At 38.2% G+C, this 14,332-nt stretch overlaps 1 protein-coding gene across 7 annotated transcripts in view; it reads left to right on the top strand.

Annotated features, from left to right (window-relative positions):
- The window catches only part of GNG2 (G protein subunit gamma 2), a 146,374-nt gene that overhangs the window by 48,134 nt on the left and 83,908 nt on the right, over window positions 1–14,332 (top strand). For all 7 annotated transcript variants that reach the window (XM_045567150.1, XM_045567154.1, XM_045567164.1 and 4 more), the window contains one exon: window positions 10,194–10,234. In XM_045567150.1, coding sequence (XP_045423106.1) covers window positions 10,194–10,234 — 41 coding nt within the window. The remainder of the gene's footprint in view (window positions 1–10,193; window positions 10,235–14,332) is intronic.

Raw genomic sequence — 14,332 nt, 5'->3', positions numbered from 1 at the left:
GGTCAACTTAGTATAACCTTTCCTTCAAGCCAAGAATAAACCCTCTACTTGGACTATATATCCCATTCCCTTTTGTTTTCTAAGAGATCATGCTCTGACAGTAGTTCTTACCATAGGTTTAGAAACTAAACCATATCTAGTTTCTTCTAATTGGTCCTTTCCTCTTTGCCTGTAAGCTTGCCTAGTTTTTCTGTACATGCATAAAGTAATTAAAAAATAAATAAAACAAACCTGCTGCCAACAAAGCTTCTCCTTGACTTTTGTAGCTTCTCCTAACCTTGTTCTCCTCCAGCCTCTCTGAAGGCTCCAACTTCTCTACTAACTACAGTTCCTACTCCCTAAATATTAGTGTTCTTAAAATTTGATATTTTGTGCACTTAATTTCTCCCTCTCCCTCAATTAAATCCTTTCCTGTGATTTCAATCATTGTTGCTGTGTGGGTCAGTCCCAAATCTGATTCAGCACCCTGATACCTCACATACTCCCTTAGCTTGAGCAACAAACTGCCTGCAAATTCACGGGAACATCCAACCCACTGAAATTAAACTCACGTATCCAAATCCATGCTCACCATCTCCTTCTTCATGCCTCAAAACCAGCTCCTTAACTGATTTCATGACTATTAAAGACATCCCATTTTTTCAATCCCTTGATTATGTAAACTCAATTTCACTATTTTGCTCACCACACAACCCTAGTTGCAGTAGGTTGCATAGCCCTTTGCATTGTGAGTGGAAAAATACTGCAACACTGTCTGCTCTTTTCCACGTTGATAGCCAGTGTCTTAGTTCAGGCCCTCCTAACCTCCAGCTGGGCTGATTTGTTGTTTGTGTTCTTCTCTCTCCCTGGAATAACTTTCCTGCTTCCCCTTTCACACTTAAGCCCTGCAGTCTTGATTCTCTGAAGAGCCAAATTCCATCTGTCCTATAAGGCTCAGTTCAAATGCTACCTCTTTTATGAAGCCTTCCTTGGTTTCTTCCCTCCCCTGCCTCATAAGAAACAGTCTTTGCCTCCCCTAAAATCTTTTCTTCTTTCATCACAGCATTTAGCTCATTCTAGTGTGTATAACAGCAATCCGCATAGTTTTTTCGTTTGACCACGTTGCAAGCTCTTTGAGGACAGCGGTCACATCTGGTTTCATCTTTGTCTTCTTTATACCACATGATGCAATTTGTTTATCATTCGTTTATATTTAATGAACTTTCTTGAGTGACTCATTTTTTTTTTTATGCAGAGTGGGCTAGACATAGTACTTGTCCTCTAGGAGCTCACAGACTACTGGGGAAAACACAAATTACATGCAGTTAGTTAGTCTGTCCACAAGTCTTAACTGAACGTCTGCAATGTGCCACGTGCTCATCAAGATGCCAGGGAGACTAGAATGAACAAAATAAGCCAGTTCTTTTGTTTTCTTGGAACTTACTTTCTAGTGTTGGGAGAGACCCAAGAAACACATAAACCAGTGGTTTTCAGATCTAACTGCGCATTAGAAATCACTGAGTGGTACTTTGAAAAAATATCTATGTCCCAGTCTCACCCCAGACTAATTAAATCAGAATCAGCTAGGATTGGATCCCATTGATGGAAACAAATTGTAGTAAAAGAAACTACCAGGTAGTGCTTAGTGCGGTGATGGATTAAAATAGAAACAGATTGCATGGTAGAGACAATGCACATGATGGTGGTGGTAATGGGAAGTTTACCTTTGTTGGGTAATCCCTGAACGCCTTTCTGAAGAGGTGACGTTTGAGTTGACCCCTAAATAATGGTGAGGAGTCAGCCATGTGAAGAGCTTTGGGGGACTGAGAAGGTTTCAAGCAGAAGGTACTGGTGGCTTTCTGAAATAAGGATGAGATGGAATTTCAGAGAAAATGTGGCCACCTTCACATATGTTTACTATAACGTACAAAATGTATCTTTTCTCAACAGCAGCTTTTCAGTTATACTAGGTGGACCCCAAATTCAGAACACTTGGCTGCTCTGTTGACTCCTTGGTCTGAGTTGAATTTTATTTAGATTAAATTGATTTACACAGTCAGGAAGATTACTCCATTTAACTATTTTTTTCTACACTGCAATCAACACTACAGTGCTTATTGTTTGAATTAAATACCATTCTTATTGTTTAAAATAACCTTACATACTTGATATTATCTTTCAGATGAATAAAGAAGAGAAGGCAATGACTTCTGTCCTTAATTGTATTTTGGGGAACCAGGGAAAACCTCACAGAGCAATCATTAAAATCACGCAGAGTAAAGCACTAACTCATTTGAATGAATGAAGATCAACATGTTTCAAGAATCAAGTTGAGAACTAGCATTTGTTAATCATTCAGTTTGTCCTGGATGCTTTATATACATTACTGTTTCAGCTAGTTTTAAAAATAACCCTATGAGATGAGGACAGTATTTTTCTACCAGGATACTTTTGGCTGCTGGTAAAAGAATGCCCTACCAAAATGGCTTAAAAAATAGGAAATTCATCTCAAGACCTCCTGAAAGGAGGGTAGCTCCAGAGTTAGTTATTTAGTTTAGTAGCTGGATAATGTGCTTAGCAACCTGAATGCTTTTCTTCCTTTTACTCCGACGTCCTCGGCAGGCTGATTGACACTCTCAGGCCAGCTCCCCTCACTGTGCAGAGATGGCTACTACCACTTTGGAATTGCAGGCAGACCTCAGAAATGTACAAGCATGCTAAAGGGGCTAATTTCTTCTTATGTGGCTCTTTTTAAAGTTACAGAAAAACTGTCTCCAGCGGATTTCCCCTCCCAGCTCACAGGCCTTATGTGTTAGTGACTAGGCAGACAGAACCACTGTGATGGGCTAATTTGAGAGTTTCCTCCTGAGGCCATGGAGCAGTCCAGCCTCTGTGAAGAACATGGTCACCAGACCCCAGAAAAAAGAGTCTGCTTCTATTGACAAGGAAGAAGGGATCAGTGGTTAGTGGGCAGGCAATCAGTAGAGCCCAACACCATGATTATTCCTATTTTATAAGTGAAGATATAAAGGCTATAAAGGTGAAATGTCTTACCCAAATCGCACAGCTTTGAATTGAGCAGAGTTTCCAAGCATTTCTCTTTGAGAAAAACAAACACACATGCAAAAATAAAAAAATTGTTTTTGTTGGTGGTGAAGATCGAGGTAGGTCAGAGGAAGAATTTTGGAGGAGAATGGAAGGGCTGAAGTGAGACAAAGAATAACCTTTAACCTTCTAAACAAAATATTCCAGAAGGAAATACATCAATTCTTATAAAGCAATAAGAATGGCATTTAATTTAGATAACCAGCCCTGCATTTCTGCATTGTAAAAAAATATATATAATTGAGTTTTCCTGACTGGTCATTTAAATCAATTTGGTCTATATAAACATCTACCCTGGGCCAAATAACGAGCTAGAGACGCCAAAGGTTCTATGCATGATATCTGTTGAACTTAAATGAAAACCTTGTTTTCTCTGGAGAGACATATATTTTGTTGATTATAGCACCTGTAAGAGAAAAATGAATAATCTGTGCAGTTTCTGGTTATGAGTTATTTAGAAAATAGGTTTCTACTTTTCAGCTCTGGAGGCAATGTATGCAGTTCCATGATGTTTGTATTTTCTTTGTGGTTCCTACTTTCTGCTTTGGTACTATATTTCACAGGCTACATATGCAAGGGAGCGATAGTGAAAAAGGGAAATTTCAGTGCAATTACCATCATTACAGTGTTTTGACTGCTTGTCTCGAAGGTGTATTCCTGTGCATTTTCATCATAACAGACTAAGCATTAATGGTAGGAGTATTTTTTCTGTAATAAGTGATTGAGTGCCTCCTACTCTTAGATTTGCATTTTTAAACAGGAAAGTAAGTTAATTTCTAGGCTTTGCCAACAGAGCTCTGTTTAAGGAGTATTCATCTGATTTGTGCAGACCATATAAGAAAAATTGTGAAAAAATTTTAAACAGGAAAAGTTTATCATCTTAGAGGCTTTATTTGGCAGGGGGGGAAGAACCGAATGGATCCTTTTCCATTTTTTAAAACCTCATGAATTATGGTTGTGTTTAGGGAACATTGTTGTGTATGGGCATTAAACCAGTACACTAACAGTTTTATTTTTTTTTTTCCTTTGGGGAAAAAGGTTGATATTGAATAGCTCCACCACTTTTTAAATTAAAATAAAAATTTAAGTAAGAAAAGATAAAAGTTCTTAGGCAAATAAAGGTCCAACTAGTTTTTTATATTATGTCTTAAAATAATCCTAAAATACTACAGTGTAGAAAAATAATATTCTAAGACTTAATGCACAGGAGAGCATAGTAGTTAAAGGACATTGATTTGAAGTCAGAATCCCTTTGGCAAGTTGCTTAAACTTTTTATGCCTCAGTTTCCTCATCTATACAATGAGAAATAATAATGATGATACCTACTTCACAAAATTGTCAGGAGCAAATTATATAACACATGTAAAATGTTTATCATGGTGCCTGAATTATAGTAATTATTCAAGAAGTATAATTATTATCAGTATAATTGTTATTGTTACAAGTCTGCAGTAGGGTGTCTTTTTTCTATCCAAAGGATTCTTACCAAATGCTGCAGAAGTGATTGTTGGGGCCCAACATGAATCATAGGTGCTCAGACCTTGAAGTAAAGAAGCGCCTAAGGAAGCCTACTTCCCTGGGTTAGTCAGATGTCGATATTTTGACTTAGTTAAGTGTTAGTCTCAGGTTTGCACTATTTGTTCAGGAATCCATGTGCTCAGCCATAAATATTTCCAGTTTTCCTTTCCAACTCAAGATAGGCTTACACTTCCCAGGCTGTGTTGGTTAGTTGTGGCCATGTGCCCTGCGTTGGCCAGTGAAACGTGAGCAGAAGTAATGCGCATCACTTCCAGGAAGAAGCTACAACCAGGATGTCGGCACATTCCTTGGCAATCGGCAGTGGTTGAAGGACAGAAATGGTCTCTGCAGAAATGGTCTCTTAAGTATGGGTCTTACAGTCAAGACAACACAAAGACAGTCTCTCTACCAACCTGCAATGGACATGGAGTTAGAGTGAGAAAGAAACTTTGCTGTCTTAAGCCAGAGATTTTTTTTGAGTAATAACGCAGCCTATACTGACTGAAACACTCTGGTTTTCCCTTCAAACTCTAGAGAAAAAATCTGTTATTGGTAACAATACAAAAAATGTGTAGCAATTTGGAGATAGTAATTTTAAATGACTATTTTGTGTGTATATATAATGTATGTTAGCCTCAAGGGATTTAGGTGACATAGATTTATATAAATAATTTCCATTGAAATTTCTTTTAAAATAAGGTTTTTTCCACCTAACACACAGGAAATCAACATACTAAAATTACCAACATATGTGTTCTTTTTTTGGGTGGGGGTGCAGTTGAGGGAGTCAACTGTGATTCCACAGTCAGGACTCTGAATTTCAGGCCTGATATAATTGTTGGGTAATGTTCCCTCTCTCTGAGAGCTTTGCCCAGCATGGTACCTTGTGAAGCAAAGGAGCTTTCTGAGAGAACATGATGCACGGAGCCATGCCCATGGCATTTATCTCCAGTGAGAAAATAGTCTTCCCAAGCCCTATTGTGATGTTCCAGTTATAAATCATGGTGCTCAGTAAATAGAAGGTCTTAAATAATAGTTATTGACTAAATGAATGGAAGTAGTCCACAATTCTTCCAAATGTCTGGACTCTTTCATGTTTGCATTTTTAAAATAAATGTCGTTATTTTGGATGTTGTTTTAAAACATCTTGGTATGAAGACTTACATTTATTCTTTTGTAATACTTTACATGTGAACATGTACCCACAGATTTAGGCTACTTTATTTGATATTTTTCACTACAGATTTTATTTCACCTGATTATTTCATTTGGGTCTCTAAAACTACATTATGAAATACCTTAATTATTTAAATTAGGAACAGATTAATTATCTCCAGTGTACAAACTCAAATTAATTTCATTATAAACCTGAGGTTTAAATTGATTAATCTTGGAGTGTTTAAGGAACCAAGTGGGTTTTTTTCACCCTTAAGGAGAAGGGCATATTTGATTTGATGGCTCTCTCTCCATTGTACCAGTTATGCTAATAGGCGCAAGAAATTTGCAAGAAAACTTTGGATGGATTTTATAAGCCAGCCAGAAACCTGTGTGTCTGGGGCTTCTAGGGGAACAATCTGTGAGTCATTTTAAAAAACAAACACACTCATAATCACAGTGCATGTTGTTACCATGGTAATTAGGCCTGTCGAGTTGGCTTGCTTATGTTCCTGCAAAGGGAAGAGGGGGAGAGAGAAACTGAGAATTCAGAGCTTTGACTGTCAGTTTCAATTTGCCTACTGCAGGAGAGAGTTAAGGGGTTTCTTGAGAATACACTGGCACAGTCATTTTGAGACGGAAGTGAAGAAACTCTGGCATCCTGCCTTGGTTACAGAATATAAATTAGCCATATTATTGTTGGCTATTGTGGTTCACAGGGGAGAAAAGGACCATTTGGCATGCTCTTGGGAAGAAGGTGGAAAATACTTTCGTTATCTGATATATGATTGCATATAAGTCTCTTAAGTTCAACCTCATGAATTGTCATGTGTGCCTGTGCACAAGGCTTTAATGATCCTCTAAAAGGTGCCAAATGCTGCTGGCATAACATTATCACAGATTTAAATGATCCTCAGTATATTATTCTGGTATGGTTAGAGACCACTTTTAATGAAGCCATTGTTTTGGATCTGATTTCCAAGTAGACCAGGTACTTTTTCTCTATTTTATGGACTAGGTATGACTCCTTTATCTTGGACAGTCATCTTACAATGCAGGCCCATGGGACACAAAGGAGACCAGGGAGGTCCTGTGAGCTCTGCCAAATCTGTTACCACTCCAAGGGAAAATAAAATCAAAGCATACACTTGGTAGTTCTTGGGCCAGTGGAAGGTAGGAGTGATCCATTATGATTCTATATGAAGAACAAACAGCACCCTTAAAGTAAAGGTAGGAGTGCACTGATAAATCTGTTTTTAGGACTGTTTCTAAATTTGCTTTAAGAAGCCTGTGTATCCTCTTAAGTGGATAATTATAATATGTTGACTAAAGTTTTGTATAGCTCAACCAGATTTTAAAGCAGGTTTTATTTAGAGTTGAAACAACTTTTCCTTATTAAAACTATTTTTCAAAAGGCTTGAAATAAAGTACCAGGAGGTGTGATTAAAGTGTTATACAAACTCTGAGAGTTTGTTGTGTATGATGTGTGCCCTGGCATGTGATATAATAACTACTTTTAAACTATAGAATTCATTTTTCCTCTTATGTGTGGAAAAAAGGCACATGTTGCCTAAACTTCATTCTGTGTTTAATTTATTTAACATTAGTAAACAAAGCTTAAGCTAAATTTTTTTCCTGATCATCAAAGTAATTCATGCTGATTATTGAAAATCTGAAAAATACTGAAAATTATAAACAAAAAATAAGAATAGCCCTGTCCATTAATTAAGTTGTTGGTTAAACTGCATGTAACAGAGACCCGATTTCACAGTGGCTGACAGAAGGTAGAATTTACTTTTCTCTAAAATAACAATCCAGAGGTGGGTGGCCCAGGACTGGTAAGGTAGCCCTCCTCCACAAGATCATGCGGGGACCCAGGCTCCTTCTGGCATGCTGTTCCATCATTTCTATCATGTGTCTCTTGCTTTCACTGTCTAAGGTGGCTTGCCATAAGGGCCCCACTATAACCAGCAGGAAAGAAGAAAGTTGGAAGGGGAGGGTATGACCCCAAAATTACACAAATCACTTTTGATGTCTTCCCATTGGACTTTGTCACGTGGCCACACACCTAGCAGCAAAGGAGGCTGGGAAAATAGCTGTTCTTGATGTGTATGTGCTTAGCTTAGCATTCTACTAAAAGCATGAAAGAAAAGGAGAGCAGATATTTGGGGCATATCTAGCAATTTCTGCCACTCCATTATCCTATAAAACAGAGATAATATACTATTTACATTTTGATGTATTCTCTTTCAGTCTTTTTCTAGAAAAATACATATCAAAAAGATATTATGGGCCAGGTGCAGTGGCTCATGCCTGTAATCCTAGCACTCTGGGAGGCCAAGGCGGGCAGATTGTTTGAGCTCAGGAGTTCGAGACCAGCCTGAGCAAGAGCAAGACCCCATCTCTACTAAAAATAGAAAGAAATTATATGGACAGATAAAAATATATGTAGAAAAATTAGCTGGACATGGTGGCGCACACCTGTAGTCCCCGCTACCCGGGAGGCCGAGGCAGCAGGATCACTTGAGCCCAGGAGTTTGAGGTTGCTGTGAGCTAGGCTGACGCCACACGGCACTCTAGCCCAGGCAACAGAGTGAGACTCTTTCTCAAAAAAAAAAAAAAAAAAAAAAAAGATATTATGGATAATGTATACTAGAAAATATTGTGTGTTCATAATGTATGTCATTTTAACATATGCATGATATATTAGAAAAATGTATATTAAAATATTGAAAATATATATTAGAAAAATGTGTATATGTAAATATTAGAAAACTAGTTGAGGTCACACTATATAACATTTTTTCTTTTCATGTTATATCATGTGCATTTTTCTAATCTGTTAAATCTTTTGTATTCATTGTTTTAAAATTCTATCAGGTAGAGTTTCTGTTTTAGTTAATAGGTTGTATTATTGGTATTTACACTATTTCTAACACCTTGATTATTATTCTTTGTCTACATTTTGGACTTTTCATGGTTAAAGTCAAGGGGTGGCATCATTAAAACTGTGATTGAGAATGTATTTGAGTCTCTTGATAAATAGTGCCAAACGACTTTCTAGAGAGGTTGTACCAAGTTACATATGCTAGCACCAACAACGTCTGAGAGGGCTGGACTCAGAGCACCTTGAACAGGCTTATTTTGCAAGTCCCATCTAGTCATTGTTATCCCTAGGGCTCATTGTTCATTCTCTAAAAATAGGTTGTTTTTGCCCTTGGCTTTTCTTTCCTTTTTGCTGTCATTAATCATGAGATAATGGTTTTCTAATAACTTTAGCCCATTTAAAAACATATTATCACTAACAGTCGTCTGGGAACATAATTGGTTGGGTTGAGATCGTGGCACACATGCCAGTCTCAAGCAATTCAAGATTGCCAGAGGTACTACATTCACTTGGTCCTAGGACCCAATGTGAATTTGAGTCCCACCCTTAATCATAATACTCTGATGTGAGATATCTCTTTGTTTTGAAACACAACAAAATAGGAATGGTGAAGTGTTTCTTAAGGCTTTGGTAATTCCCTTTGAGCTGGGTGCTCTGTAGCTTTTCAGGAATAAAGAAGCTCCTCTACATAAGAACTTTCTTAGATATGAACCACTCTAGGCATGAAACAAAATTAGGCCAACTCTTTTCAGTATCCACATACATTAGTGGCTAATGGTATTGGTGTCTTTCTACTTCTTTTTTATTTTATTTTTATTTTTTATTTTTTTGTTTTAGAGACAGGGTCTCACTCTGTCACCCAGGTTGGAGTGCAGTGGCATGATCATAGTTCACTGCAATCTGGGTGAGGGTGGTTGCAATCTGCAGTCACCACTCCCGGCCTCAAGCGCTCCTCCCGCCTCAGCCTCCCAAAGTGCTGGGATTACAGGTGTGAGCCACCTCGCCTGGTTGTCTTTCTACTTCTACACAGCCTGTAGAAGCTTTGGAGCTAAAGATAACTCTTATAACCACTAACTTGTCCGTCCATACTCTTTAAGGGCCAGATACACACAAACTGTATGTACTCCAGCTCTGTCCCTAACACTTGGAGCAAGAGTGTGTTGGTCTCTGCCACTTTGGTCCTGCTGGGAGCAAAACAGGTTAGATCAGGAGGAAAGCTTGTTCTTATTCATCCCACTGCCACCAAGAACTCTGCTTTCCCTCTATTCCTAAGTGGGCTTTGTGTTTTCATGTTTTATTGCAGGGTGAGGAATTTCACAAAGAAAGGGACTCCTGTTTCACAAATCCACTTCTTAACATTTTTTAATTTTGTTAACAAAATGTTTCCAGGTTCCAAAATGTAAACCTGTGAGACCCCCTGACCTTACAACTACTCTGGCTTTACCACCAACCCTAGTTTCAGAAACATTCATTCTATTCACCCAACTCATATGTATCACGTTATATCTCCTTTTAAAAAATTAATTCTCCTCTCTGCTTTCTCAACAGCCAGATCTGCCAGTGAACCTCAGGCTGTGGGAACTAAAGAGGTAAGAATTCTGAAATATTTTCTTCTGGATTCCCCTTGGCTCTAACCAGAACTTCAAGGGGAAAAAATGTTAAATGGTCCTATAGATGAAAGCAGTTAAACATGCGATGTTTTACTGGAAAGAAACAGTCATTGCGTCTTTACCAATATTGACCTGACCTCAGAATTTAAAGAAAAAAAATGGTTCACTTTAATGATAGTTAAGATCAAATTTTCACCCAAAAGTTTTCCATTTTTCTTCTAAAAATCTGAGTTGGAGAGCCTTTGAGGTTGCTGCCTTAAATCCCTATGGCACCAAACATGATTAGTGGGTTGCAGACATTGAGGATATGCCCCGTGCAGACAAAACCTCAGAGCAGATTAGATCAGAGAAGGGTAAACCCTGTTCTTAACAGATTGGTTGTAAACATTGTGTGGACTTTTCTAGCAGCAACAACAACAATAACAACAACAAAAGGTCAGTCTACTGCTGTTGGGGTTTCTTCTTGGGGAAGCTTACTTAGCTTTCAGAACTAGCTAAAGCCATTTGAATCTGGTTATAGAGTTGAAAGGTCACCATAATCCTGAGATAGGTGACAATGTGTTTGCCCATCCCAACCAAGATACACAGTTTCTTCTAGTCAATGACTTGGTTCCCCTCACTCATATTAAAATTTAATCTCATTATGAAAAATTTCGAGCATATACCAAAGTAGAGAGAATAATATAATGAACTCCCACATCCCCATCACCCAGTTTCAACAGTTATCACCCGAGGGCCAGTTTCATTTATACTCCCACCCACTTTTCTTTCGCCATTGGATTATATGGCAGCTTGTTGGATTTGACTATTGGGTTTTTAATTATTTATATAACTATTTAGTGGCTTGAGCAAAATGTTAATTTAAAAACCTACTCATAACCTGACTTAGTTTACTGAGGCTGGTCATTCATCCATTTATTCATTCAGCAGGTATTTATTTAGCTTTTACTAAGTATCAAACCTTCCTCAGGGTAAGAGGATCAATTTTTCTCAACTCACATGTATGAGGGCTTCAAATTTGGACTTTTGATATCTCTAAATGGGGTGACCTGTCAGAAATACACTGAAAGAATGAAAAAATGACCCTTATCCAAGTTTAATTGTTAAATGTAAACATTTAGAATCTGCCACAATTTTTGAAACCCATTTTTGACATTTCTTCACCTTTTAATCTACTGGGAATATAAAAACACAGAACAAAACAAAACAATCAACCCTGTGAAGTACCTTCCTGTTTTTATCATAAATTCTCATCCAGTGGTTTGCCTCCCTTTTAAGAATGTAAGCTCTGTGAGAGCAGGAATAGTGTCTCACTTACTAGCCATTTGTGGCACCTAGCAAGGTGTCTGGCACTTGTTATATGTTCAATAAAACTGTCAAATTAGTAAACAAAAGAATGAATGCCAGATGCTGGGAATACGAAGATGAAAAACACACAGGCCTTGCCGTAGAGTTGCTCAGTCTCACAGGGAGGAAACCTTATCGAGAAAGAGGTACCATGGTTGGTGTTGGTGACGTGTGAGCAGGGTATTGTGGCTGCTGGAGGAGAGGACTAACTTGGCAAGTATGGTGAGAAGCTTGATGGGTAAAGGGATATTTGAGCTGTGACATGAGGTCCCATCAGTCAGAGAAGTAGGGAAAGGCATCCCTCCATTCTACCAAATATTACTAATAATAGAAACTGTCTTACAAGTATCTGATGTTCTTTGTCTAACGTTTGTGTTGATTTCTTTCATGCTCGTAAATGTACTGAAAGTTTTCAAGTCAGTCCAAGCAGAGTTTCTCAATGGAGGTTGCTGGGATAGCTCTTCACTGTGCTCTTTGGTATCCCCGTTCTTGGCTCACAAAAGGCCTGTGGCATCTTCCAGTTGCTATGACATTCAGACGCCCTAGGGAGACATTGAGAACTACTGTGTCTTAGCACATAACCTTAAAGAGGTTATTTGGGATTTTCCACTCTCACCTAAAAAAGCATTTTTCCTTCATACAAAATTATAGGTTTTGGTCATGCTTAGTGGCTCCTTATGTAAGTGATCTCTGTAATAACAAAGTAAAGCAAGAAACTAACAAAGTAGACAAGTAAAAGGAAGTATTGTTTGTACTGTCAGAGGGATTTTGAATCTATTTGGTCTAGTACTAAATTTATTTTTTTTAGGTCTACATAGAGAAGCAAATTAAATTAGGTAATGCTCAAATATTGAGGTTTAAAGCAAAATACTACTAAGGCATCATGCAAATTAAAAGCGACAGCGGTGAAAGATGTACTAGTTTTCTATTGCTGCTGTAACAAATTATTGCAAACTTAGTGGCTTAAAACAATACAGATTTATTATATTATAGCTCTGTAGAGATCTCACTGGGCTAAAAGCAAAGTATCAACAGGGCTGCATTCTTTTCTGGAGGCTCTAGGGGGGAATTCATTTCCTTGCCTTTTACAGCTTCTAGAGGCTCCCTTCCTCCATCTTCAAAGCCAGCAGCATTGCATTTCTGTGTGTCTTCCTACCACAGACACTTCTCCTTCTAACTCTGAACTCAGCCAGGAAAGGTTCTCTGATTTTTAAGAACCCCTGGGATAAGACTGGGCGCACCTGGATAAACCAGGCTAATCTCCCCATCACAAGACCCTTAATTTAATCACATCTCACAAGTCTCTTTATTCAGGTAAAGTTATATATTAACATTTACAGGTTCCAAGGATTAGGACATGGATATATTTGAAGGCTATTATTTTGCCTACTATAAAGTAAAAGAGATTAATTCTTTTTTTTTTTTCCTCTCCTTAGAAAGATAGAAATGCTTCAGTGGCAGAGATAGGGCTAGCTAACAGTCTATCAGATTAAGAAGGTTTAGGATTCTGAAGTGGATGAAGCTAATTTTTGTCTTGACTCTGCAGTTCTCATTTTGTAGGTCCAGGTACCAAAGGCTTTTGGTTTTCTTGGAGTACTTGGCATTGGATCAAGTGGACAGGTTGAAGTCCAATGGCCCCGTTTTGGCCAGACTTTCTGGTACTATAGGTGTGCTGCTTTTGGGATTTTTCCAACTCTAGAGTATTTGCCCACACAGTTCACAGGTTCTAAGGTCTTTGAATAGGACCAAAGAAATGTGAGTTTTTTATTTTATGCTGTTATGTCTGCCTGTCATGGTATGTGTTATTTATTAGGCTTTAAAATGTAGAAATTGGAGGAAAAAATAACATATTTCAGAACTTCACTGTAGTGGTATTTATTATAGCTAATTTCCAGGTATGGTTTAATTTCCTCCATCCATTAGGTAGATCATCCCCACAAAGTAAGAAACCACTTTGAAAACCTTCTTTGGAGTAGAATGTGGCTGGAAATTTTTGGTGGAGATTTTAAATTTTTCAGCTATTTTTGTAGCAAGTCCCATTTTGATCCACTTCTAGACACTACAGCATTGCAGATTTGCAGTCCAAACCTAGGGCTAGCAGGAGGGCAGCAAAGTACCCTGATTTGCCCAAGGTTGAGGGGTTTCCTGTGACACAGGTCTTCCAGTACTGAAACTAGGAGAATCCCTGGCAAATCAGGATAGTTGATCACTCCAGGTACCTAACAAAATGACTCCAGTGGAAAGCAGCTAGCATGCTGATGAATCGTTAAAATATAAAGTTTGATTAAACTAAACAATACAGATAAGCCCCAAGGTTTGTGTTGACAATGGTGGTAAATCCATCTGTATCCATATATACATGTTTGTCCAAACCAGCTTTAAAAATACAAAAAAATAAAACAACGACAACAACAACAACACTCCTAAGATTCAAAACTGAGAAGAACCAGCTACATTTACGAAATCTCAAGATACAGCCTGCCCTTTCAGTTCTCCACTGCTACCAGCAGGCGCCTGCATGCTGCCTCTGATGATGGAAGCTTTAATAACTTTGTTACTGAGGTGGCCACAGGACCTGGCTGAATCCTTTTCAGCATGTCAGCATGTATGGAAGTTATAAAACCCAAGTTTGCCAATGCAGCACAGAGCTCTCTTAGTTCCAGTCTTGCCTTTTGTATAACAAAATTGAACTTCCCCCCCTAAGAGATAGCATAGACTGTTCAGGAAGAG

Source organism: Lemur catta, chromosome 1 (assembly GCF_020740605.2).
Source record: "Lemur catta isolate mLemCat1 chromosome 1, mLemCat1.pri, whole genome shotgun sequence".
Classification (NCBI taxonomy): Eukaryota; Metazoa; Chordata; class Mammalia; order Primates; family Lemuridae; genus Lemur; species Lemur catta.
This window is presented reverse-complemented; position numbering and strand designations above follow the sequence as displayed.